At 39.0% G+C, this 25944-nt stretch overlaps 1 protein-coding gene across 1 annotated transcript in view; it reads left to right on the top strand.

Annotated features, from left to right (window-relative positions):
• The window catches only part of CEP85L (centrosomal protein 85L), a gene marked incomplete at both ends in the record, with an annotated part of 113986 nt that overhangs the window by 21525 nt on the left and 66517 nt on the right, over window positions 1-25944 (top strand). The window contains one exon of the mRNA XM_080341269.1: window positions 23404-24170. Coding sequence (XP_080197395.1) covers window positions 23404-24170 — 767 coding nt within the window. The remainder of the gene's footprint in view (window positions 1-23403; window positions 24171-25944) is intronic.

Raw genomic sequence — 25944 nt, 5'->3', positions numbered from 1 at the left:
TACTAGACTGTGTTCCTTGTAAAAGAGGTACTGTCATTCCTTGTTAGAATAAAGAGACTGTATTTTTGAGGAAAATATAAATATTAGTGCTCAGAGCTTGGCTCTTTATTTTCTGAGCTTTTTTGGTAGGATTTGAACAAAATTTAAACATGGGTTATTTTAGAATTTTGATAATCTGTTTCCAGGATTTAATGGATAGGAAAAAATGATGCTATTAAGTCTGCACTAAAATAAGTTGCCTCGTGACAGTAGAATACTCCCTGTGTGAACCTGCGTACTCAGACTTTGAAATTCGCTTGAACTACGTTGAAGGCATTCACTAGTTCTATGTGTGAATGTCCTTCAGAGGGAAATAGATGCTGCTTTAACTTCACACTTTGCTGCCTTTAGTGATAGTTTCTCTACAGAAACAAGTTCACAGTATGCACGTGCTCAGTTTGCTTCACATAAATACTAGCAGGATTTTTCTCCAGCTAATGGGAGTGTTCTGCCTGATTAACTCTATATATTTGGAAGCTAGGTCACTGTTAGAGTTATAGCAGAATTAATGTGTTTGAGATGGTGTGGTTGGTTTCCTCCACGTAGTCTCTCACTTGCTCTTCCCAGGTGGGATGGGGGAGAAGATCAGAAAAGCAAAAGCAAGGAAAAAAAACCACCCCAAACTTGTGGATTGAGATAAAGACAGCTTAATAAGTGAAAGGAAAAAACAAACAAAAATCAAGTGATGCAAAAACACTACCAGCAGACTGATGACCAGTGAGTCTCTGAGCAACAAATACTTCGGAAAAAACCTGTCCCCCTAGTTTTATTGCTGAGCATGACATTGTATAGTATGGAATGTCTCTGGTATTTCAGGTCAGCTGTCCCAGCTGTGTCCTCTCCCAACCTCTTGCGCGTCCTCTCGCAGCGGTGGCAGAGGCTTTGATGCTGTGTAAATGCTCTGCAGCAATAGCTAAGGCACTGGTATGTCACCAACACTGTTTTGGTCACTGGTGTAAAACACAGCACCATAGGAGCTGCTGTGAAGAAAAATAACTCTGTCCCAGCCAAACTCAGTGCAATCTCTGCCCCTTTCATCCATATCATTTGCATTGTGCTCAGGTGATATCTTGGAGTTGTTTTTAATATGTCCTATAACCTGATTTTTGGAGTGTAATGGATATCTGGCATTCTGATGGAAAAACAGGGAGCATCATACAATTATCTCATCTATATTTAGGTTAGTAGCATGAGATCTGTGCATGCCAAGCATTATACATTTTTGCTGAGAGACTTCATGGAGGACTTTGCACTTTTCCTTGCCACTGTTGTGTCAAAGAAACCTCTTTGGCCTCCATTCATCAGCTCTGTAAATTGGGATCTCGTGAAGCAAACAGGAGTGAGATCAGTTTCAGAGCAGCAGCAGAGAGAACGTTTTGAGCCTTAATCTAGCTTATGAACACTGGAAACTTTCTCTAGCTACTCAATATTTAATGCTTGTGTTCAAGTAGTATTTGCAGCCTTATCTGGGGAAAAAAAAAACAAAAACATAGGACTTGTTTTTAATCCTTTCCACTATAGACACAGTAGCACATGTAATGATAGACCATAGATTTGGGATGTAGTTGGTGAGTTGCCTATAGCCTGCTGCTGAGCAAGAAAAGACCTTTTGCTGCTGCTTGGAGTTCTAGCTTGGGATTTGATAGAGAAGACTGGTGTTATCCCCCATAGAAAGGGTTGTAAATCCCTAGTGTCTAATTATTTTGTAGCACTACCTATTTCTGGAGGGCTTCTACCTGTTTCTATCTTAATGTATGCACAAATAAACCCCCCCCCCCCCCCCCCCCTTTTGTTTTCTTTAGTGTAAGTACAGTTAGTGTGTTTAATGTCACCTTTTATTTTAGCTGTGAGTTCAGTGTACTGATGATATGGACTTTTTTGTAAAAAAACAAACAAACAAACATGAGTAGAACATAAAAGCTCCATGTCAAAGAGAATCTGTTTCAGGTCCTTATTTGTGGTTTTGTGAGCTTCTGTGGTAAGTCAGATGGACTTTTTAACATCAGTTTTAGCAGCATAAAGGCAACAGTGAGAAAGAGCAATGTGCAGAGCCCACTCTTACATGAAGCGTAGTTACTCCATTTCACTTCCTTCATCACTGACTTTTTTCAGGTTAGGGGAATTCAGTGTCTGTATGAGAAAGAGAGGAAATAGGCAGCAAAGGAGTCTGACTAGCTAGCCCAGGTCTTGGTTGGAATGAAACAATGTGAATTGTGGAGACTACTGAGGGGAAAAAAAGCCTGCAAGAATGTTTGCCTGGCTGCTCATGGGGGTTTGTTTTGCAGTAACCTCACCTGAGTGATGATTGGTAACAGCTGGCCTGCTAATTTTCAGGCAAACTAAGTGCAGGTTTGCTCATGATAAATTAAATTCCTTGGAGAACCCTGATTGGTTTGTTTTTACAGCAATTATTATTGTCACTATGCTTTTTTCTTTTCACCATCTTAAATGTTTTTGGCTCAGTCAAATTTAGAATGAAGGTTGATATTTTTCCCAGTGCAAACATGACAAAAGAAGACTTGTTTTATTTTCTTCCTTTTAAAGGGCTGTCAGATAAGATTTTGCTGTGACAATGATTGTGTCAGCTGCAGTCATGGAAGTCTGTGTTGTAGAAGTATAGTCAGCCATAGAGGTCTCTTGGCCACTGAAAGGACACAACTCCATGCTAGAAAGTGCCCTTTAAATGTGCGCTTGCCAAATATGAATGTATGAAAACTATGAATTGAGGTGACGCTGGATTTAATTTGTGTTTTTATGTTACATTGAGCAGTCTTTCAGTTGATTACGGAGGGTGGTGTTTGTATGTTTTTTTCTTTCTTACTTGTCCTTTAATTTTTTTATTTTTTTTTTTTAGGAGTTGAATTAAAAAGTTATACACGTGTATTTTTCATTTAGGTTGAAGAGGTAACTAGGACATGTAATTTGAGATGAGAAGAGGTTGGAATAGACCTAGAAAAACAAGGACTGTCTAGCCTAAAAGGATTTGTTGATCTATAAGAATAATCTTTGTTTATTCTTCGTAGTAAGTTATTCTAGTTTTAGGTAATATTACAGTAATCAGAAGGTATCTTTTTTTTTTATTTAAAAGTAGAGGAACAAGCTGATCTAGTTGAAGATGTCCCTGCTTATGGCAGGGACATTGGACTAGATGAAACCCCAGTCACCTGTGTGCTGTGTTATTAAATATTCTCTGCTCTGTTTTTGTTGTTCTTAGACATTTCTAAAGCTCCTGGAATTGATGGTCATATTTTAACTCCATCACATTACATTTTTATGTTGCTTTTGAAGTTCACTCTTCTTTTATCTCCACAGTACCTACAATCTATGACCCTTTGTACCGAATGCTTCAATATGGTTTTCCTGAGGTTTTGGAGACTTGGGGATTTGTGTCTTTCTTTAGGTAGACTTAAGTATTTGTAATACAAAAGAACTGGAGACCTGAGCAGATGTTAATTTTCAGCTAAAAATACAGCTGTGAAAGTAGTATGTCATTAATTCGTTGTAAATACAAGTATTTGAAGTGGAAGAAAATTGAGCACTGATCAGTATCATTAACATTTGGTCTTAATGGAAAGAAGATGACTTACCGATGCAGAGGTGTATAAGGGAATTTGATTTCTCGAATAGCTCATAATTTTACTGTTCTTTCTTTTCACCAGTACTGAGGTTTTAGGGATGTGGTGAAAGAAGATCCTTCATTCAAAATCTACTTGTGTTCGAGAAGAATTGGTATGAAATGTATCAGGAGAGTGGAAGTGAGAACATCTCCTGGGTTGATGTTGCTCCATTTGAAATTTAGCTTTATAACTGTGTACAAAAGGTAATATTGTAGCTGCCATTTTAAAGTCACCTGGAAGAAGTCTGTACATAGTCTGTAGAATAGTCTTGGTTATACAAAACACAGAGACAAGTCTATCTTGTCCAGTTTTTGCCAAAGCCATATGCCACTGTATTCATTAGCATGTGCCAGGTGGCACCAGGTGATCTGTTGTGAGAATCAGCTGCACTGAATTCAGAACTGGGCTAAAATGAACTTGTTCAAAAAGATTTTTTTTGTGGCTCTGTTAAGATCTAGGACAATCTCAATAGTGTTGCTACTGCCAGGAAAAAAAAGGCGCCAAAAAACTGGAGGCCCTGTGTTCTTGCTGCGGGGTGCTCATTGAAATGTAGTAGTAAATAGCCTTTTGATTGCAGGCTGAGTGCTGGGACCCTTGTCTACTCTGCCCTGTTTTGTTTGAGATAAACTCTTTTTGCCTTTGTAACGTAACAGTTCAACAGTAAAAACATCATGCTACGGATGAGACATCTGAATGTGCTGCAGTTTAAAGCCAGTTGCTAAGAAAACCTTAGGCTGTATCTCACTTTTAAGAGTACCTTTCTTTGCTTTGTGTCATGCTGACTTGACAGAGATACTGAAAAATGCTTACATTTGAAAGAGTGGGTTTTAAAATGTGGGGTTTTTTTGTGTAATAAGTCTTGTGTGCTGCTCTTTGAACTCCCCAGTTTTCTGCCTGTGATGTTCTTTTTATTTCCCTTAAAATTTGGCTTAAAGTTAGGTCAGTCAGATCTGGATATAAATCCTGGACTTCTTTTTGTTCAAAATGATATTTATTTACAAGGCAGAAGCTGAGCCTCAGCCTGTGGATGGCAGAATATTGGCCTCTGTGAGAGAAAACTTGTGACTTGATTTGGCTTAGCGTTAGTTGTTTTTGTTTGCCTGTTTTGTTGTGTTGTTTTTTTTTTTGTTTGGGTTTTTTTGTCGGTTTTGTTTGTTTGTGTTTGTTGTTCCCTCCCCCCACATGGTGTTAGTGCTTGTTTTTTTGTTTTGGGGGGTGTTTTTTCTCCATTTTTAATACAACCCCCAAGGATTTGCTTCAGTGTGAAATCCTCCGAAGTTCCCCAGCCACAGAGTGATAGCAAATCCTCTCATGAAGTGACCTCATGGGGACTTTGTGAAGATTTGCTGGTTTATTTTAGTACCCTCTATTGATGATAATCCTCTGAAAGTATGTTCCTGCCCTCTTAACTACTTTGAAATTGTTGGAGGGAAAAAGCTTCCATTAATGGTGTTTTTTCTGCTGCAATTTTATATTCCTGTATTGTAGTTATCCTGTGTAATTGGTTGAGAAGTTTATTCCTCATTCTGCTTATGTAAACAAATAAAACTTATGCAATAAGTAGCTTTTTAGTGAATATTCAAGCTTTTTCTGCAGAAGAGTGCTCTGAGGCAGCCCTAGTCAGAAGTGCTACTTGCATAGATCTTAAGAGTATCTTCTGTGTGTGTATTGTTTTTTAAGATGTCTATTAAGTAGGAAGATGAGGGAAAATACATCAAAACAAGCAATTTAGCTGTATATGTAAGAATAAGATTATGTGTGTTCTTAGAGGGAGAAAGATTAGTGGCAAGAAAAAATGCAATGTTTTATTCCCTCTAAAGGAAAAACTTTTAGCAGTCCTCTGTACAACTTTTTCAAAGTTTCTTCTAATAACAATGAAAATCAGAATGATATTCTTCATAGAGATGGTGTTTTAGTACGTGGTTTGGTAAAGAGAGAAAGGTTGTCTAGTATAATAAAATGATCTTTTTATTTGAGTTTGTGTTTTAATGGAATTCTTAAAAGCAACGATTTTTAAATCAAACTGTCTTTATTACTGTGCCAAATGTGTATGTAATGCACACTAGTGGTTTCTCTAGGTTATCTAAGTTTCCTGATCTAAAATTAACTTGAATAGGTGCTAAGCTGTGAATTAGGATGTTTAAACTCTCTGACTTTCTACTTTTATGCATACGCAAGTCTTATTGGTATAGAGTGTTGCTATTCTCTACCTGGGAGGAGAACTAAAACAAACAAGCTTTTCAGGGTATAAAGATCAACCCCCAAAACATGGTTATTTTCATGCTGATGCAAATCTGATGTCGTAGATCCACAAAGGATCATTCTGACTTGGAACTGAGTGGAAGGCCAGACTGTTTGCAGGTCTCGGAAATCATGGCTTTTCTGTGAGTTTGTAAGTTACACTGGGAAAGTTGATTCTGTTGGGTGGAAGAAGAACTGTCTTGCCTGATCTAGACCAGGATAAAAAATACTCATGATGGAAAAATCCCCGGTGAAGAAAACAGTTGCATTTTCTGTCATGGTTGCTTGGGTATCTCTTATCTAATATGGCTTCCAAAAAATCTGAAGTCGAAGCAATTCATGGCTTCTGTAGAACTGGAAACAGGCTGTCCCTGTGACACATGGTGTGAACTTGACCTTATTTTACTTTCTCTTTACTTTCAAATCCCATCAGTGTCACCAGCTTCAGTATTTATTCCTGGTCAGCTCTCATTACTGCCCCATCTTTTCTCTCCTGATGGGGCTGAGGGAGAAGAGGGGGAAAACATATCTGACTTGGAGCAGTCCACAGGATAGGTGTGCTTTCCACATTCAGACCTTGCCTTGAAACAAACCTGTATTACCTCTGCCAGGTATTCAAATGAACTTACTCCTTGGTGCTGCAGGCACTATTGCAGAGGACTTCAGTCCAGGATGCTCAGCTGGATTAGCTGGACCTACACAACTGATCATGTTTGTTACTTTTCTGTTCTTTCAGTGTCGGTCCCTTAAAAAAAGGAAAGTGGTGAAAGGTCTTTGTCATAACTTCTGATGTTACTAATGGCTCAATTCTTGTAAAACTTGGTTATTGAGGATATTTTTTTTTGGCTTAAGAATGTGATATAAATATGAGAAGAAATAGACCTGGATTTATCCTGGTGGGATTTCTGCTTTTAGAAAACCTTTATGAGATGGTGTGGTAATACTTTTGTCCTTCTTTCCTTGCTGCCCTTCCCCGCCGCCCCCATTGTAAAATGAGGTCGTCTGGGAGAGTTGCATTGTTTTTCTACACGTTATGTCTAATATCAGTAAATGATATAATCAAACCCTTGCAGGAAACAAAGATGTGGTATATAGGGTATATATTCACAATGAGTGAATAGCAAAAATGGCAGGTTTGCCCATGAGTTTAATTTTTAACAGAGATGAAAATTTATTTAATTCTCAATGGAAATGGGAATGGAATATTTTCAGAGGAGATGATGAAAGTGAAGAATTCAGAAGTTCTTTAAGAAGTGCTTCTGAACTTTTGGAATGAAATGGGAATTTGAGAGTAGGTAGGAATATTATGAATATATATGAATGTTTACTTTGTTAGTTCTGGCAGGTAGCATAGCCTGGTAGAATTAATAAACCATGTTACTTACTGCCAACAGTTCTTGTTTATATGACTTTGGAAGTAGTATACTCCCATGGGAGTAGTATACCCTTAATTTACTGTAATAGTGGAAGAACATTAAGTAGACTGTTGCTTACATGAGTGGGTATTATTCCAGCTATTGGGAGGCAGGTATGGGACTTGATGAAGCCTGTGAGACGTGTGGTGGAGTTCTGTGTTTCAGAAGATGTTTATCAGAGAAACATGGATTTATATATATATATATATATATTTTTTATTTTTTTTTTTCCTCCGAAACATACTGATTTGTGAGGCTGGTTAAATCAATTTCTTTTATATATGCTTATATAGATAATGCATATTAATGAAATTATATGGGAGTTTTTATGTGTGCGTATATGTACAACACAGTTAACATGCTTGTTTTTCTAACATTGCTGATATTTTTGGCCCATAATAAGTGAGAATATAAATAAAAATCTAAAAATAAAGTGTAGTACAGAAAGGATAAATATTTGGGCTTTCTGTTAAGAAGCTGTTCTTGCATTCAGTATTTATAATGATATTATTAAAACAGTTCTATTTCTACTGCTCCATCATTTCAATATTGTAATTGTGCCTAATCTGCCTACAAATGCTAGTCCAGGATGTACAAGGGAATTGACCAGTGCTTGATTATAAAAAGTATTTTATGGAGAATGTGAAGCATGTTAGCTTTGATTTATCAAAAATAATTTGTGTCAATCTCTCTTCTAAGGCTGAAGTGCATTAGTAGCCTTCTACCACTTGAGTGGTGAAGATCTGTGTGTAGCTTCTAAAATTGCAACCCTTGCAGAGTTTCAGGTTTCATCCTGGTAGTTGGCTGTGGGCTTGATGCCATTAGGGTTTGCTACGTTAGGACTTTACTGGTACTATTAGTTAACACTGGAGAACACATTAGATACTGCATTGCGCAAAATGGTGCTCTTGTGTTTCTCTGGGGTGAAAGATGACTTCAATTATTAACATCATTAGACAAATTTAATTTTTTTAAAAATTAAAATACTTCTAAGTGGATGATTCAGACTCTGTGAGCTAGTGGTTATGGAGCTGACTTGACTTCAGAGCCAGAGAGCAGGTCCTGCTAAGCTGTTAGCTCTTACACCAGCTTTTATGATATACTTTGTTCCCTGCTTGGTTTGATCAAAAAGTAACATCTGAAATTGAGTCTAGCTTTTTAAGAGTTCTGTTTTTAATTTCTGGAACATGCTGTGCTTGTAATACCTCAACTGAGGGGTTTCTTAATAGGTTGGAGAGTGGAGAAGAAATAGTTTTGTGTTGTTTTGCGTGGGTTGGAGCACTGCTAATGTGCTTGGCTGCCATAGTGATAAGTACTATAAATATCCAAATATATGAGCCAACAACTGGAAATAAATTCATAAACACTAAATTATTTCCATTATCAAAGGCAGCAATTGAAACATTCTCTGCTCTCCCACCTCTGGTTCTGTGCTCATAGCTGCACATCAGAAAATGAAATGGACATATAAAGTCTCTGTCTTCTCATTTTCATGGGGTGCAGAGAGAACTGATCACCAAAATCCTGGGGGGAGGAGGGAAAGTAATTGTGTTCAAGCTAGTTAGTTGTTTGTAAACAGTGAACCCCTCTTTTTTAATACTGTCTAGGAGTTAGTGCTGAGAAGACTGGATAGCATTCCAGGTAGCAGCACTTAAAATAACTCTGCATTTCTTACATCGTATGATACACTTTATTTAGTCATGGAGGCTATGCTCTGTAATGCTGGGGATTCAGTCAGTGTTCAGGGAGGCGTGTGGGCATTGAATCAGCATCCCATTCAGGTGGTAGGTAAACCACACTGCTGGGAATTAAGATGCCAAACTGATTTTTAGAATTATGGGGGGTGTGTATGTTTCTGTCATCTTTTTGTTTTGAATGCTTTAGTATGTTTTATCTTGTAAGGCTACAGAAATTATCTCAAATACACAAGTTGGAGTTCAGTTACAGTTCTGTTCCCTACAGCGGATTGAGTCTTTTAATCTGAGGCTGCTTATATCATTTGTAGCAAGTGATGTGTTTCATACCAGGGAGGATGGATTTGGTGGACCAAATGGTGCCTGTCATATATGTAAATTGGCAAAGGAAATTCAGGATGAGAAACATTCTTTTAAAGCATTTTATCATAATAATGACTTGCATTTCTCTCCTGATTTCATTGGATTTGTCACTTTCATTTAATTAGTGTGCTAATTCATAAAATTTTTCAAATCACAGTAATGTGAGGGTACTGAACTCTGTCTTCTCTCTGATGTAGGCAATGGGTGGACAAACTATAACTTTTTTAGAAATGAATTGCCAATGAGAGAATAGAGGGGGCAGTAAATTGCTGTTAAGGTTTTTGGTATGTGTGTTGATTTTTTTTGTTTGTTTGTTTTTAAGAAATTATTTGCAAAGCTAATTATTTTATTGGGATAAAAGACATTATGCACTTCTCTTCTAATTTGTTATCTGTTTATTTAAAGATGGTTATAGTTAAAGTTGGATGTTTCCACCAGGCTTTTTGAAGTACACAAATGGCCTTCAATTTTCAGAATATTTCTAAAAAATACACAGGTTCAGATGGATAGTATATAACTATCATTACTTTAGAAACAGACTACTATCAGGTGAAGATATGCTAGTAAGCAATAATTCAGATGGTAACGTGTGAGAGTGGTTGGTTGGGTTGTGGTTTTTGTTTGTGTGTTTTTTCTGCCTCCCCTCTCCTGCTTCCAGCCTTTAAAACTATCTTTGATGGTGGACATATAAGGAAGTATAACTCCCTTCTGGAGGGCAGGCTTGGTTTTTTACAGAACAGAAATCCTCCTTAGAGTGTAAGATTCAGTTCTAATTATAGCCTCTGAATTAACACTGTTAATTTTGCCAGTGCTTTATTAACATTTGCTTGGACTATCAACTGTCCTCCAAAAAAAGCAAAATTAACTTCCCGGAGTGTGTGTGTGTGGAAGGTGGAGGTCTTAGAGGGAGGATTGTTTGTGTGTGTTACAGAAATGTGAATCCCTCTCCTTTGATTTATGCTGTAGAGAAATTATGTATTAGAAATGGAACAACATTCAGTTATTGTTGGTCTTAATATTATGGCTTCACAGACGTGTCTCAAAAAAATAAAATATCAGAAGCTAGAGTCAACATGGTAAAAGCGAGATGACGCAGGAAAACTGAGTTTTTTCCACATCTGTTGATTATACTGAAATCAGTTTTGCAGGATGGAATTTAGTAACTTTACTGTATCTTCTTGCTGCTGTTGCTTTCAGAAATGTTTCTGTTAGGAATGTCAAGTTCCTTTCGCAAGTATCAATTTTTTGGTTGCTATAGGAAAATGCTGAGAATTCCAGGTGAGTCTTCCCCTTCCACCCTCTCCCCCAGTTTATTCCTTCTTTTTGTTCTGCTTGAATTTGCAAAGTTTAAATTATATACATTATACCAGGGTAGCCACTATTGCTCAATGGAGAGAGGTGGGAGGAAGCAGGTGAGGTTTACTAAGTGACATCAGGCTTCTTGTTGTAACACTTTGGTTCCTGTTCTTCATTTGAGAAAGTTAACAATGCTTAATTTTTGAAGTATAAAATGTGACTTCTGCAGGGTGTAGACCTATGCTTAAATCCAATTTAAGGTTAATCCTTTGACCTGAGCTGGGTTCCAGATGGTGACCTACATGGGGAGTATACTGTCGATTTGTTACCTCAGACCTACAGTGTCCAAGAAACGTGAATAGAAGTAGAGTGTCTTGTACAGTAAATGAAGGGCAGAGTAACAAAACTTAGAATTTAAAAGGTAGAAAATAGCTGAATCTACTTCTGCAATATTGTATTTTGCTCCTATGTGTATTTATTTTATATTATGGGGTGGGCTTTTTCGTTTGTTTGTTTTTTTAATTAGTTTGTTTTAGTACCTTGGTTTTTCCCATGTCTTGGTAAGTAATTAGGTAGAGCAAGACTGTTAGGTCCTCAGCAGACCTATTCCAGTTGAGTATAAGCTACTGTTAAGATATCAGTCTTTCACCATTGGCGGATCAGCATCTGAAGGGGAGAGACTTCCCCAGTGAGCTAAATTACTCCTGAGGCAGCAGCTGAATTTTTGGGATTCCTGGCAAAGATTTCTGGCCCTTGGAAGGGATTAGTGCTTGATGCAGGCGTTCCCAAAGTGCATTAAGTAAATTGCTTGTGGTACATTAACCACTTCCAAGCAGTACCTAGCAGTGGCAGTGCTGTGGCAAGCTGACTGTGGTTGGCAACCTGGCCTGACCTTTGCCTGCAGCAGGAGGAAGGTGGAAGGAGATGTACAGACAGTCCATCTTTTTGTACAGAAGCCCGTGTGATACTTGGAAGGGCCACCCATTAAAGTGCTGTCAGGCATTGGAACAGGTTGCCCAGGGAAGTGGTTGAGTCCCCATCCCTGAAAGTATTTAAAAGACCTGTAGACGTGGCCCTTAGTGACATGTTTTAGTGGTTGACTTGGCAGTCTTAGGTTAATGACTGGAGTTGGTGATCTTAAGGGTCTTTTCCAACCTAAATTATTCTGTTCTATGATTATAATTTCGGGCTGGGGCTCCCAAAGTGAGAATGCAGAGGTAGACTAGAAGGATGACTGCTGCATGTAAGCCTCAGCTGAGGGAAATCAGGAGAGGAAATGGAGTTGGAGTATGAGGTTGGGAGAGAAAATGAGGATTAAGGTATGTCCTGTCTTCCACGCCATGTAGGCTGGTGTAAAGATGAAAGCTGCTGCTCCTGTTAGAAAGAACTATTCCTGGTAGACGGTGAACCGAGATAAGAGATCTACTGCCTAATGGTTAGCAGAATGGGTACCAGATGAATCTAAATATTATATTTTTAAGCTAAAAACTGTCTTAGTAAGAGCAGAGAGAAAAATCTCAAAAACCTAGCCAGAAACTCCAGTCTCCTTGGAAGCTGAAAGTAGGATGTAACCTTCTAAAGTTACTTGACGTGAAATTGTAGGCTCTGTGTCTGACTACTTATGAATAAAATGTAAGGTATTGATATACACCTTGGTCAGCAACACAGTTTTAACTGCATGGAATGACAGTGCTCTGCGGGAACCCTCGGGTTTTGCTCTGGTCCCTTGGGTTAGAGGGATTCTCTCCTCTTCACTCTCCTTGTGTGCATCTCCTTTTACCTTCATGTCTTAGGTGAGGTGGTTTCTCTGCTGAAGAGTATCAGCCTAGCTAATCTGGGAATGCTGTTCCTGGAGATGACATCTGAAGTAAGTTAGAGCATTGTGATAATTCAAATGACTTTCATTTGGAGCCTGAGGAAGTACAGCTTCTGTCTTGGAATAGGAAAGTGGAGGGGTAGGTATGTTTCTGCTACTGGATGTTCTCTTACAGAGAAGAAAAATACCCAGGACTTTTCCCTTCTGGAGGGCAGGGGTAGATTTCTGCTCTGATGAGCCACTTTTTTTGGAGTCATCGATAGCTGGGGTGAAGAAGTAATGCCAGCAAGAGGGAGTATCTGGTGGCTGTTGAAGTTGATGGTATGTGTGGCATTGATATCTTGCAGATTCTGAAAGGAAGGAGGACACATACATTGTGACATTCATAGTTTTTTATTTATTTTTTTTTTCCGTAGCCATTACTTTTAATGAAGGTCCTAGGGGGATATTTGATTTCTGCATGTCTTCACTGTTAAGTGCTTGTTGCTGGAAAATGGAATTGGAAGCTGTAGATGGCCTTCATAAAAAGGCACACACAAGTTAAGATCTAGACTTTTAAAAAAAGAAACAACCAACCATAAAGGAAAAAAAAAAAAAAATCCCTGTGGCAGTATAAGTTTTCACTCATACTTTTATTTCAACAAAATGAAGTTGCCTGATTACATGGCTACTGTTCTGGAATATTGCTTTATCCTCTTATCGGGGAGGGGAAATAGAACCTATTAGTATAAAAATCGTTCTACTTAGTTATATAACTATTTCTTAAAATAGCTCCAGATTGCTGGAAAAGGAACATAGATGCTATTGGGTACAAAATTTCTTTTTTGTTCATTTTCTGCTCTTCATGTATATAGAGCATCCATATTTTGTACATAATATTATTTTTACTATTTTGTGGTGGCCAGTTGCGTGTTACTCACATGTACTCATACAGCAGCATGTGAACATCGTGCAGCACAGGTCTCTGTCAGACACTGTGTATGTGCGGCACTTAAAATAGCATGAAAGCTCAATGCAGAAGAGCTGGTAAGCAGAGGGGTACACAAAGAGAAAGCACTGAGGATGGGGGACGGAGGGGGGGGTGGCATCTCTTTGTGTGTGTGGCAGTTACTACTGTGAAAGTTTAACTTTGAAAATTATGGTTCAGAGCATCCTTTATTGTGTTTCTAGAAATCACAATTATATTTGACACTGGGTGTGTGATGTCCTTGGGATAAGGAGGCAAAATGCATAAATCAAAAGGTTGGTTGTATTCTGGTAAAACGAATTCTTTCTTTTAGGACATACTTTGATCTTAACATGCTCAGTTTTCTCGTCTAAGGACATTTTATGTAAGGTAGCCTTTGTATTTGTAGACTAATTTAGCAGACAAATCAGATTCAGAAACCCAGTTTTCATTTTGGATGCACTTTGAAATCTTGGGCCAATAGTAGTTATAAAAAAAATTGTTTCCATTGACTGACACAGAATAAAAATGTTGCTCTTGGGCTTATCTGCTGTTTACTGTTGACGCTGATCAGATACAGTTAGTGAAATGTTTTCTGCTTCAGTTAAATACCCCGTAGTATTGTATTTGCCTTGTGTGCTTTTAATGAATCTGTACTTCAACATTTCTCTGACATGGTCATCTGGAATAATTGAGTACAGTAGGGAAAACAGAATAGAATCTTGCATTAGTTGACTCTGCTGTAATGATTTTTCTCTGCTGAATAATCTCTTCCTGTAAAACATCTCTGTTGCTGCTTTTTGAACTGTGTGTGCTACTTTGAAGCTGTCCTTGTTGCCACAGCACTGAGACCTGACTTGATTTTGGAGGGGCAGCCTCCCACCTCTGTACAGTGCTACTCTTCTTTACAGCTCCCTGTTAAATCATCTTCTGAACATGGGCTTCATGTGAATGAGCTAATTTGACCCAGATCTGGCTCAAAAGTAGGAAGTTATTAAATTTGTTTGAAGATGTTTCTCTTCTGGAGTTGTGGATTCTCTGAGTATTATTAGCCTAGATACTTCTAGGCAAATTGTCAAAGCACAGAAATATTAGTAGGCAGTACTATTTATATTAAATGGTGAAATACCAGTTATGTTAAAATCCCTTAAGCAGTATGGCTGTACTTGGGGTCTGTGTGATATGTTGGGGGCTTGGAGGTTTTCTTCTCTTTTTTTTTTTTTTTTTTTTTTTTCCAACCGCATGCATATACCTAGTGCCTGTTAAAACCTCAGTTTTATTACAGTAAATCCCAGGAGTTTTACTGTACCACTCCTAGGTGTTTGCTTTCTCTTGTTTGTTTGTGGAGTTGGTACTTGCTTCCTCTATCAAAAACTGCTGCACTAGCTTGCTACGCTCTCCCTGAAGTCAACTGTTGCAAACACAAAATGCTGTTAGAGGTTTTTGTTGAGCTTTACTTTTTGAAATACACTGTAAAGGTTTTATTATTTGAGACTTGAGATAATTGATACTGCCAAACAGCTACTTTAAAGGACCTTCTTTTTAAGCAGCTTGTGGATCATTTGACCTGCTGTCTTCTTGCACACACACACAAAAAAATCAGCTCTGCATTTCAAGGGAAAGTACATTAATTTTTAATGAAGGGTGGTTTGGATGACAGGTCATTCTGCCAAATGTCTTTTAACTTCAATTAATATTGGGAACTTTAACCTCAAACCTTACTGTGTTGGAACATATGAGAAAACTAAGGCTACTGAGCTTGTCTCTTTCCTCTGTAGTGGTTTTTAAGCTGATAATGTATGATCCTCAGAAAGCAAATGTATAGTCTTAGTTGTGTGCTTCATTTTGCCATTGATTCAGTTTTGATCACCCATGTACAATTCTGTAGGAAGATATTCAGATTGCCTCTTGTCATCTAACTTAACTGTTGAAACTAGGAATTTTGGCTCTTGAAAGGGCCACTGGAATGCAGAGATTGATTTGTACTGCTAAGGCAACATCATATGAAGATGCTGTCCTTTGATGTGGTCCACTGTATCATTTAATTGCTTGTTCTTGTTGCTGGAATCTAACAGCTTCTCTAATGAGGCTTTTGCCAAGTCTGCCATCTTGGAAAGTGTGGTAGAAACCTGAAGTTGTACAGTGATGACCTCTCAAGTGTGGGGCACCACTTTTTGAATAAATCAAGCCGGAGAATGTGGTGTTCTAATGAGTGGTGTTCAAAGAGCAGACTCCCGAAACAATGTTTCAGTACCCTAACTACTATGATTGAATACAGTTGAATTAGTAACTTTTATAGGCTATGTTCTTTGTCAATAATGTATTCCGGAGAAGTAGGTAAATCTGAGTGAAACAAGGGTAACTTTTTATGTGGTGAGCTGAAAACAGGACTGAAATAGTATGAAAATGCAAGTAAATAACTTTTGTTACGAGTAAATACTTTGTTATTGAGCAAAAGAAAATTACAACTTTGTTCAGTGACAATGACTTTGTGTTAAGCTTCATTAACCCAACTTCAGAACATAGTTGCTTCCCCCTCCCCCTTTTTGAAAGTTAGGAGTGTTATCCTCGCTTCTTACATTAAGAAGGATTGTTGCGGCTTTATCACCTCTCTGGCAAACAAGGGAGAAGGTGAGTTTGCTGGAAGGGTTGTGGAAATGAGTGAGATGTTGCAAATGGAAAGGAAAATCATTAACTGTAGGAGAGGATAATGAAGATGATACCGAGTGGCCAGCTCATGATAAGTTAGATGGGATATGTTAGGCAAGCTTCTGTTAAAATACTTTCATACATATGTAGTATTCCTTTTATTTGTAAGGGTGTCAGAGAAGCTGTTTACCATTTGCTGGAACTCAGTGTTACCTCTGCATTTCCTTCCTTGGGCGTGTATTCTGCCCTGGAACTTCTGTGTACAGTTTTTACTGTTGCCAATGCTGTTTCTGCTCCATTTACTAAAAATCCTTTAAACTGCTCTTGTAGTATTTTTTTATTTCTGTGGGTTGTAGGAGATCTTTGAGGCAGACCTACCATTTATTTCTTCTCCCATCTCTCTACAATAACATTGCTCAGGGGTAGTAGCTTGATCAACGTTTCATCACACATCTTACTCTATGATGATGCTGTTTGAAGGGAAGTAGTAAAAACAAGAAAATTGCTTCAGATTTTAAAGAGTCTGTCACAGCTGCAACCTTTTAAGTTTGCATTTGTATTATTCAGGCATGAACTGTTCATGGTCTTAGTGAATTATGTAGACTTTAAATGACCCCTACTTCTAAAAGTTTGTAGGTACAACTTGCATTCTTTTTGGTATGAAACACAGTAGATTACAGGAATTAGTTTGAAATAAAGTAGAACTGACTCAGAGTTTACTATCCCCTTGTGTAAAACAGTCCTGATTGATGCTGCCAGTGTGGTAACTGGTGGTGCTGGAAGCCAGTGAACTTGCATCTTTTTTCAGAATAACATTGAATGAACTTGTTTCTGAACACCATGTGACTTTTTGCTTTGTAGTGGTAGATGAGACATAGGCAACTCACTTTACTGGCAGTTAAGCATTTTAGTATTTATTATTGTCTTACTTCAGTATTATATTTTGCTTCTACTAAGTTTTTTGTTGGTTATTCTTTTGTTTTGGTTTCCTGCCGTACAAACACAGCACTTTATAAACAAGTAATGTTTAGGAATAATATGAGCAATTTTGGCCTGCTTTCTTATACAGAACTTGTTAAATGTCTGAACAGTTCTCTCCTGTGTTTGCAGCGCTTCTATTTCTGATACAGCTTTCTGTGATGTGTGCTCGTGTTTGTTTATTCTTTGGAAGGGATTTATTTGCAGAGATTTCCTCCATTCATTCCCCTCTTGTATTTTGACATAGTAAACTTGAAATGATATGTAAAGGGAATGGTGAAGATTCTTGACAGTAAAAACAAAACCACAACAACAGCAGCAAAAAAAACGCAACCAAAACCCCACCAAACAAATATCCCACAACAACGAACAAACCAACCCACCCAACCAAAGCAAACTAACCAAACGCAAGCTGTTCCTGTGACTGCTACTGCAAAGGCATGCTTTTGCTTCCAGAGGTGCTGAGTAGGTCTGTGCAGGGCTTTTTGCTAGGGCTGGCCTCCTGCCTGTTCGTTGAAATGTCTCAGTTGGCTCATTGGTTTATCTGTGCTGCACTAAGGCCAGTCCAATCTGTAAGCAGGTAGGTAGGGGGGAACACACGTGTAGCGTGAATACTGCTGTCAGGGCACGTCATCCCAGGGTCTTTGTTTTTTGACCAATTCCCAGGAGAGGTAGACACTTTTATTGTTAAAGTAGCTATTTTGGAGAAGGTTTCTGGGAGGCAGCCACATGCTGTTGTGGTAGAGTGGAGGCTCGTGGCCATTTCAGTAAGTCATATGTTGGACGCTGTAATTGCTTGTGGCTTGTTGCTGGGCTCCATGCAGTTCAGAGTTACAGAGCAGCTCAGAAAAGCATTCAGAAGAACCAACATCCTATAATGGATGTAAGAACTTTTGCACACTAAACCGCAGTCAGGTACAAGACCTTCAGTTTCTATAGTGGAGGCTTGACTTCCCCTATTTATCTTCTGCTCAGTTAGTAAGAATAATTCATTTTATTTTCCTGGATTGGGGTAATCCGTGTCAATATTTTTGGGGGGTGGGCAGGGAGGGCAGGAAGAAAAGGTCAGCTGTTTTTAATACTGGTGGTTTTTTTCCATGGTCAGGGCTTTCTAATTATAGCATGGATAGAATATCAAATTTCAAAGTCCTTCACACAAGGAAGGTTCTCTGTTTTCAACGGCATTAGACACACATGCATCCCATAAACATATGCAACATATGCATTTTGGTTTTGATTAGTACTGGTTGACTGTATTAGCTGATTGCGGTTGTTTGATAACATATTATTGGCACTAGTGAAGAACTTCACATATAGAAAAATATCTTGTAGAGGGGGTTTGTATAGCCCTAGTATCACTTTGCAGCTAAAGAGGTTGTTTAGAGTTACAGTGAAACTCCTCTGTCTCTTAAGTGGTACGATTGACCATTGCGCAACAGATAAAGATTTTAAGCAGCTGAATGATTGTGTTGTGTATCTGGCCTAAGAAATTGCTTCAGAGATTTTCTTGTTATGATAGTTGGCACTAGTGATTCAAAAAGCATAGCACAGGAAAAATGTCAATGAGTAGGAGGTGTTCATTAGTTTTAGATTGGAGGGTTTCTTTTTTCTCCCTTTTCTTCAGAAGGGAGTGTCTTCTGTACTCTCTACCTGTGTTTAGGTTTTTATTAAGACAAAAATTGATTTTATTACATTACTTTCTATGCCAAATATGGAGTAATGAAGTAGTTCAGAAATGTGACACAAGATACTAAGACATATGAAATACTCTTTGTTTTTGTGTTTTGTTTTTTTTTTATTCCATCTGTTGCTGTTATGTGGTAGAAGTCTTATGGTGTGTTTTTAAAATACATTTTTTTCAATACTCTTATTTATTTGATTTGGGAAGTATTGGATCATGTGTTAAAATGTCCTGTTTGTTAGAAATGTGCTCCAGAGAGCTTTGTAGTGGGCCCCCAAAAAAGTTATTGGGATAATTGAAGAGCAAAATTTGACATATAACATTGATGCTGTTCAAAGGAAAACCAGTAGCAGCTAGAAATTTTTTTTCTCCTGTCTCTTTAAGTTTTCATTAATGAGAGCAGTCTTAAGCATTGGAAGACTCTGGAGTCACACAAGCCATGTGCAAGAGTGCCTGTGATCTTCAAATAAATACTGGTTCAGTTAAGTGAAAACTGAGTAATGCTGAGAAGAGAGCACTTTTAGTTCCGAACTAGGCATTTGCTTACCCCTGACTGTATGGAAGGGAATAAATCTGCTGCTTGGATCAAATAGTACTTGGCAGGATTTGTCCAGATGGAGATTATTTCTCTGACTACAGAAATAGTAATGTCTTTTAAGTTCCATGATACTTTCTGGGTTCTCTCTTCTTTTCAATGAAATTTCTGAATTTCATGCTTTTTGTGTTGTGAGATGTTTCAGAATGCAGACTGGCTCTATTTCCAGCTAGACATGCAGTCAAGGCAGACTGGAGCAATATGCTCTAAGAAGTGGCATGAATTTCCTCATATGTTTCAGTAAGCGTTAATGGGAAGACTAATTAGGATAAGTTGAAGCCAAAATTGCTGTGTTTCACTTTCAATCTAATTATCAGAGACATCCATCAGCTGTAGTTGGAAGTATATGGCATTCCAAATGTAAATCTGTTAGAGGTATTTAGAATCAGAAGTGAGGAAAAGAAGTTTGAATCTAACTCAGGGTTTAAATTTAGGGTAGAACAAGCAAAAATAAAAATTACCATATATTAACTATATTCTAATAAAAACAGCTGAAGAAGATCATATACTTCTAATAATTATAGGTTTTAATTCTAGTTGGAAGACTCTGTGTAGGTGATGTTAAGTCAGTGATTCAGACTGAAAATGCTATATTGAGTATTACTATAATTTTTTAGGTATGGAACTATATTTAACTTTTTCAGATATATACATACAGATAGGGTTTCTTCTCTTGCCTTTCTCTTGCAGATGTGGCATTTTTACTTGTAAAAAATCTGTATAGCCAAATATATGGGTCCCCATAATCAGTTCTTTTTGAATTTTATTATACTTTGTTTGGATATAAAAAAGCCTGTGATAACTTCGTTCTCAGAACTGACTTTGTGCAGTGTCAGATTCAGCTCTGGGTAAGGTATATTACAAAAGTTAGTTTGCTTGAGTGTTATAAAGGCAGCAGCCTCAGACTAAGGAGTTACCTGTACAAGAAGTGCATTTCTTTCTATTATGTTTTCTTCCCTGCTCTCCCTAGGAGAGTAGGAGGAGAGCAGGAGGATCTCTCTGCTGTTCTGCTGAATGCTCCCAGAAAGCAGGACCCTAATGCTGTACTTTGCATCTCATAACATACATATTTGAGACTCCAGCTCCATCACGTCATGTACCTCTTTCACCACCTTGTCACTGCTTCGGTGTCCTCAGCCAGAGATGACAGTACCTTTACTCCTGTTGCAGAGCAGGCTGGCAGCTGCAGCCCCTGCCATGCAGTGTAGCAACATGTACGTGGTTTGTAGTGTCTGGCTGTGCGAGTGTCAGCTGTGCTACCGGGAAGGCAGAGCTGAGAGAAGCTGAATTTGCCTCAGCCAGGTACAGTTTGATTATATGTGATGGGCATATCACAATTTTTTTGGAACTTGTAGTATTGCATGGCTCTGTCTTCACTGATGCAATAGCTGTGGGCACAGATCTGTTTGTTCAGAAGACTGATTTCTTCAACTTGAAAGGGGTTGTGTGGACTCCTGTCTTCCACTTTCACATGTCCCACCTCTTAAGCAATTTCAAGACAAAAACAAAGGCCAAGGAAGAAGTTTCTCCCTGCAGTATAGACTTTTAAAGGAAGTAGTGCAGGAAGGAGTGGGAAGTTCTTTCATCTTTTGTGTAAAAAAAAAAAAAAAAAAAAAAAGGTACCTCACATTTATTAGCAACATGATCCATCAGGTAACAACTTCAGGTAACAAGCTAATAGTATTCTTCTCTCCATTTCACTCGCTCTAACGTGAGAATTTTGTGTGTATTTTGTGGTCATCAGCAGCATCCTATGATTAACTCTTAAATTGTTGGTCCATTTCAACCAGCTCTGACAGTTTTGTCAAGTCTTAAAGGTATGAATAGCTGTGTTCTATAGCCACTGTGAAAGTAGGTGGCTGGGTAGAGGCAAGAGACAGGGTGGTGTGGGTGTATGCTCTGAAACAGGAGGGTACATGGTGGGACAGTGACTCAGTAGGAGGCAGAAAGGCTTCTGTGGAAATTCCCACCTTCTTAGGAGCCCTGGCTCCTTTGGGAGCTGGAAGACAAGTATGTAATAAACAGGTCTTAATCCAGGAACTGGATTTGGGGGGCTACAATGTATTTTTTCTCATGATGAGTGTGGCTGTAGGGCTATTTTATTTTGTATTCTGCCAGTGCAAGGAGTGGGGAAGTCTGGTCCCAAACAGGGAAGAGTATGCAGGTTGGGGGTAAGGATGCCTTTATCTGGATAAGTAGAAAAAGAAGTGCTGCCATTTTTAAAAGTTGTTGCAACATTGGAAGCTCTCTTCTTTTTTCTGGTATATCGAGTCAAATAGATAATTTGAAAGGGTGTCCAATTAATAGTGTGTTCTGGCTTTCACTAAATCACATGAACCTAGTACTAACCATCAGACTGGGTATGCCAATTCTACAGCAGTTGTGTGTGGTGTGTTTTGGTTGTGTGGTGTTGGTTTCTTGTTCGTTTGCTCCCTCCCCCCCCCCCCAACTCTTGTACTAGTTTACAAATCCCTAAGAAATAAGTTCTCTCCAAGTCGGGATGAGAGAAATAGGTAGAATGTATCTTACTCTTGGCAAAAAGGACCTCAGAGGAATCTTTTAATTAGAGCAGTTTCATTCTGTCTATCTGCCATTAACTTAATGAGCAATATGTGCTTGCTAAGGGTGCAGCCATGTGACTTGGTAGGAGCTGATCCTCTAATGAGAGGATTAGGTGTTTATTTCTGGTTGTCCATAGCCTGTGATGCCAAGCACATGTCACTGTGCGTGTGAGAGCTGTTGGCCAGTCTCCAGTAACCTCTCCTGTATGTCTCAACTTTGCTCTTCCATCCCCTCCTGAGTATCACCTCACTCATTTGTCGGTTCTTGACGTTTTAGCTTGGGATAGATTTAATAAATTATGTTACACACAGTTTCTATGTATTGTATTTGGGTCTGTAAATAACACAAAACCTAAATGGAACATAACATTATTCAAAACTTTGGGTTTTTTAAGCAAATCACCCGGGGAATTGTTGTGTCTGAACCCCGGCTGGCACCTAAGCATCACACAGCTGCTCACTGAGTTCCATCCCCATTCCACCTCGTGCGATGGGGAGAGAATTGGAAGTGTAAAAGTGGAAAAAAACCTCATGGGTTGAGATAAAGACAGTTTAATAATTGAAAATAATAATTAACAATACATTGAAAGAAAAAGAAAAATAACAATGAAAGAAAACCCAAGAAAGACAAGTGATGTAAATGCAGACAGTTGCTCACCACCAACTCACTGATGCCAAGCCAGTCCCTGAGCAGCAACCTGCAGCCAACCTTCCTTTTACTTTTATTGCTGAGCAGGACATCATAGGGTGTGGGATATCCCTTTGGATATCACCCAGCTTCTTGTGCATCCTCAACCTACTTGCTGGTGGGGTCATGTGAGAAGCAGAAAAAGTCTTGACTGTGTGTAAGCCCTGCTCAGCAATAGCTGAAACATTCCTGAATTGTCAACACTGTTCCCAGCACAAATCCAAAACATAGCCCCATACTAGCTACTGTGAAAAAAATTAACTCTGTCTCAGCCAAAAACCAGCACAGGAAGTGTGTTTTGAAGGCTGTGAGATCCAAAAGGGGTGGTCCAAGAGGCCATCGTTGAACTTGCTTGTCTCCAGCCACTGCTGTTTTACAAAGTACGTTTAGTGAATTGTTTTGCCTTTAAGAGAAGAGGAGTGGAAGCTCAACCAGACCCAGGGCTCCCAAATTGTGGTACAGCTACCATTTGTGATATAGAAGCTACTTAAAATTACGTGGGGTGGGGGAGAAATCCAGCTTGTCACCTTGAAGCTGGGAAATGAATGCTACCTGGAGCCTGAAAATTGTATCTGTAGCTGCTGTTGCCAGCACTTGGTACAGGTTTCTTTTGTAATGATAGCACCTGAGTAAAATAGATTTGAAAATCTCCCACTTTAATACGTTTCAATTCTCATAATGATTCAGAAGACCCTATTTCGTCAAGAAACCAGTTTCCCATTTTTGCATTTCACCTTGAATTTGATGTTTTCCCTCTGGACGCTGATGTTAACATATATGAATTCTGTATTGTACTTACTTACATGATAAATCTCTCTTCCCAGATCATTCAACTTCAAGTGGTACATCCTCGTTTAAGCCCAGCCGATCACTGGTTTCTATTCCCACTGCCCATGTGATGCCGTCTAATGCCAGCTCTTCACTCTCCAGACACAGGGAAGCTTTCAAGTCCGATGGTTCAAAATGGAGTACAAGCTTTGTACGGTCAGGAGGAGGCAGAAGTCCGGGTGCCCTGGACAATTCTCTTGACATGAAGGATGCAAGACCCGTAAGAAAGTGGTCCTCCTTGTCTAAACTCAGCTCACCAAATACCTTCAGCCAAGATGGTAGTAGTCATTCAGTGGACTCTAGGGCTAGTACAGACAAAGCTGTGTCCTCACAGTTAAGGACGAATGGACCAAGTTGTTTGCATGATAGCATGGAGTTGCTAAAGATTGAGGACAAAGAAATGGGGAAAAGGCGATCTTCTCTACTGGACTGCAAATACAAATTTGAAACGTGCAGCAAAGATGATTTTGTTTCAGATTCCTCAAGTAGGAAACATGCCTTAGACTTGACCTACAGTGCCTTACCTGAAAGCAAACCTATGGGAGCCAGTTGTGAAGCTTTCGGACAGCGATACGCAACTCTGGGACAGCAGGCTGTGGGTGGAGCTCCCATACAGCCGGCAGTGAGGACTCAAATGTGGCTTAAAGAACAGTTACGTGCAAACCCTCTGGACTGCAGGACTGCTGGGGACCCCTACGGTGTAGCTGCATGGCATGTGCAGCAGCTTGAAGATTTTAGAACAGGAGGTGAACAGCCTGTGCAGGTAAGGCTAAAGCTTGGTGTTTGGTGCCATCGTGTGGCACCGTGTGTTATACCTAAGGAACAGCATCAGCCAGATTTTAATGAAACGGGAAAGTGAACAGATCCTCTTAATCAGGTGATGATGATGGTATTTTTAAACTTTGGGGATACTACTGTGTGTTTCTTTATTACCTGAGTGCTGATTTTTTTTTTTCTGATATCTGCTGACAGTTTATCATTGAATAGTTTGGGCTGGAAGGTACCTTTGAAGGTCTTCTAGTCCAGTCCCCCTGCAATAAGCAGGGACATTTTCAACTGGATCAGGTTGCTCAGAGCCCCATTCAGCCTGGTCTCGAATGCTTTCAGGGATGGGGCACCTACCACCTCTCTGGGCAACCTGTGCCAGTGTTTCACCACCCTCAATGTAAGTTCCTCATGTCTAACCTCCTGAATGTCCCCTCTTCCAGTTTAAAATCGTTACCCCTTGTTTTACTGCAACAGGTTTACTCTGATTCAGTGTGTGTGTCTGCATGAGACTAGCATATCTTTCTGAGACTGGACCAAGTTCATCAACATTTTCAGTAGCTCTTAAGAAAGTCTTTGGTCACAGTGTAGTGGGGGAGCATGAATGTATTTTGATCTAAATGGATTTACAAGGAGGCTTCATTAATGTGTTCACTGAAAGAAGAATGATTCCTGCATGGCACAAGGATATTGCTATGACTAGGACTTAAAAACTCAATTCTGTTTGAATTACTTCTTGTTAGTTAGAATCAACCAATAGTCAGCTAATCTGGTGTATTTAAAGAAAATAACATGTAGGTTTTCTGTGTCATACTTGAAGTATTTTCATGTAGAAAACATCAGATGTTGTTTAAGAGACAGATACCCCTTTCTAACAAGACAATTCACAATCTTAATTTCCAGTTCTTATCCTAATGGGAAAGGATAGTTTGTGAAGGAAAGCAGTATTTAAAATCTAAATGTTGGGGTTTACCAGTGTAAGTAAAGTTGACTTGCCAAAAAAATCTCAAGTGGATTAGAATACGTAGATCTTCCTGAAAGGCAGTTTAAGGTTTGACTAGGATATTATTATTCAAGCAGAAATAGTCTAGCTGTATGTGCAAATACCTGTTTTCTCCAGTCTGAAGATAAAGTAATTTACAGAAAGTTGTGCTCAAATTTTTTTGTTTCTTCCATTGTGAATTGAAGGGAAGACTGACAAGTTCAAGAGGTTCTCAAGATCCAGTAATGCTCCTAATATATTTTTTGTTAACCAGAAGTCAATTAATATGGCTGAACTAATATTAATCCTTAAGGATCTCTCTAAAGAGCTGACATTGTTCCAAGTAGCCACACTTCACCTTTATTACTACAGAAACCCTCATCCTTCTCTAAGCTTTTTGAAGCTTTGACATTGAGAAATTACGCAGGTAGAAAAAGGAGGCTGCTGGTGTCCTCTCAAAGCTGGTACTAGGAGCTGGCTCACTGCTGAGGCTGGGTCAGGGGCACTGCCAGATGGACCCTTGGCAGCTGCCGGTGGTGTTGGGGAGCACAGGAGGTCTCGGGGGGCACCAGCAGGGTGCTGTAGAGGGGCTGAGCCCAGTCCTTCCTGCACGTCTTCTGAGCACCTGTGGGACATGGTGCTGGCGGCAGCCATCAGCAGGGCTGGCTGGGAGGGTTGCATGCAGATTACTGTGCCTGGTGATTCTCTTTCTGTATTTAAATATGTATTCAGAGTAAGCTTTTTTTGCTTCCTTCTTTCACTTAGGTATATGGCTTTTCATCATCTTCTA

Source organism: Nesoenas mayeri (assembly GCF_963082525.1).
Source record: "Nesoenas mayeri genome assembly, chromosome: 3".
Classification (NCBI taxonomy): domain Eukaryota; kingdom Metazoa; phylum Chordata; class Aves; order Columbiformes; family Columbidae; genus Nesoenas; species Nesoenas mayeri.
This window is presented reverse-complemented; position numbering and strand designations above follow the sequence as displayed.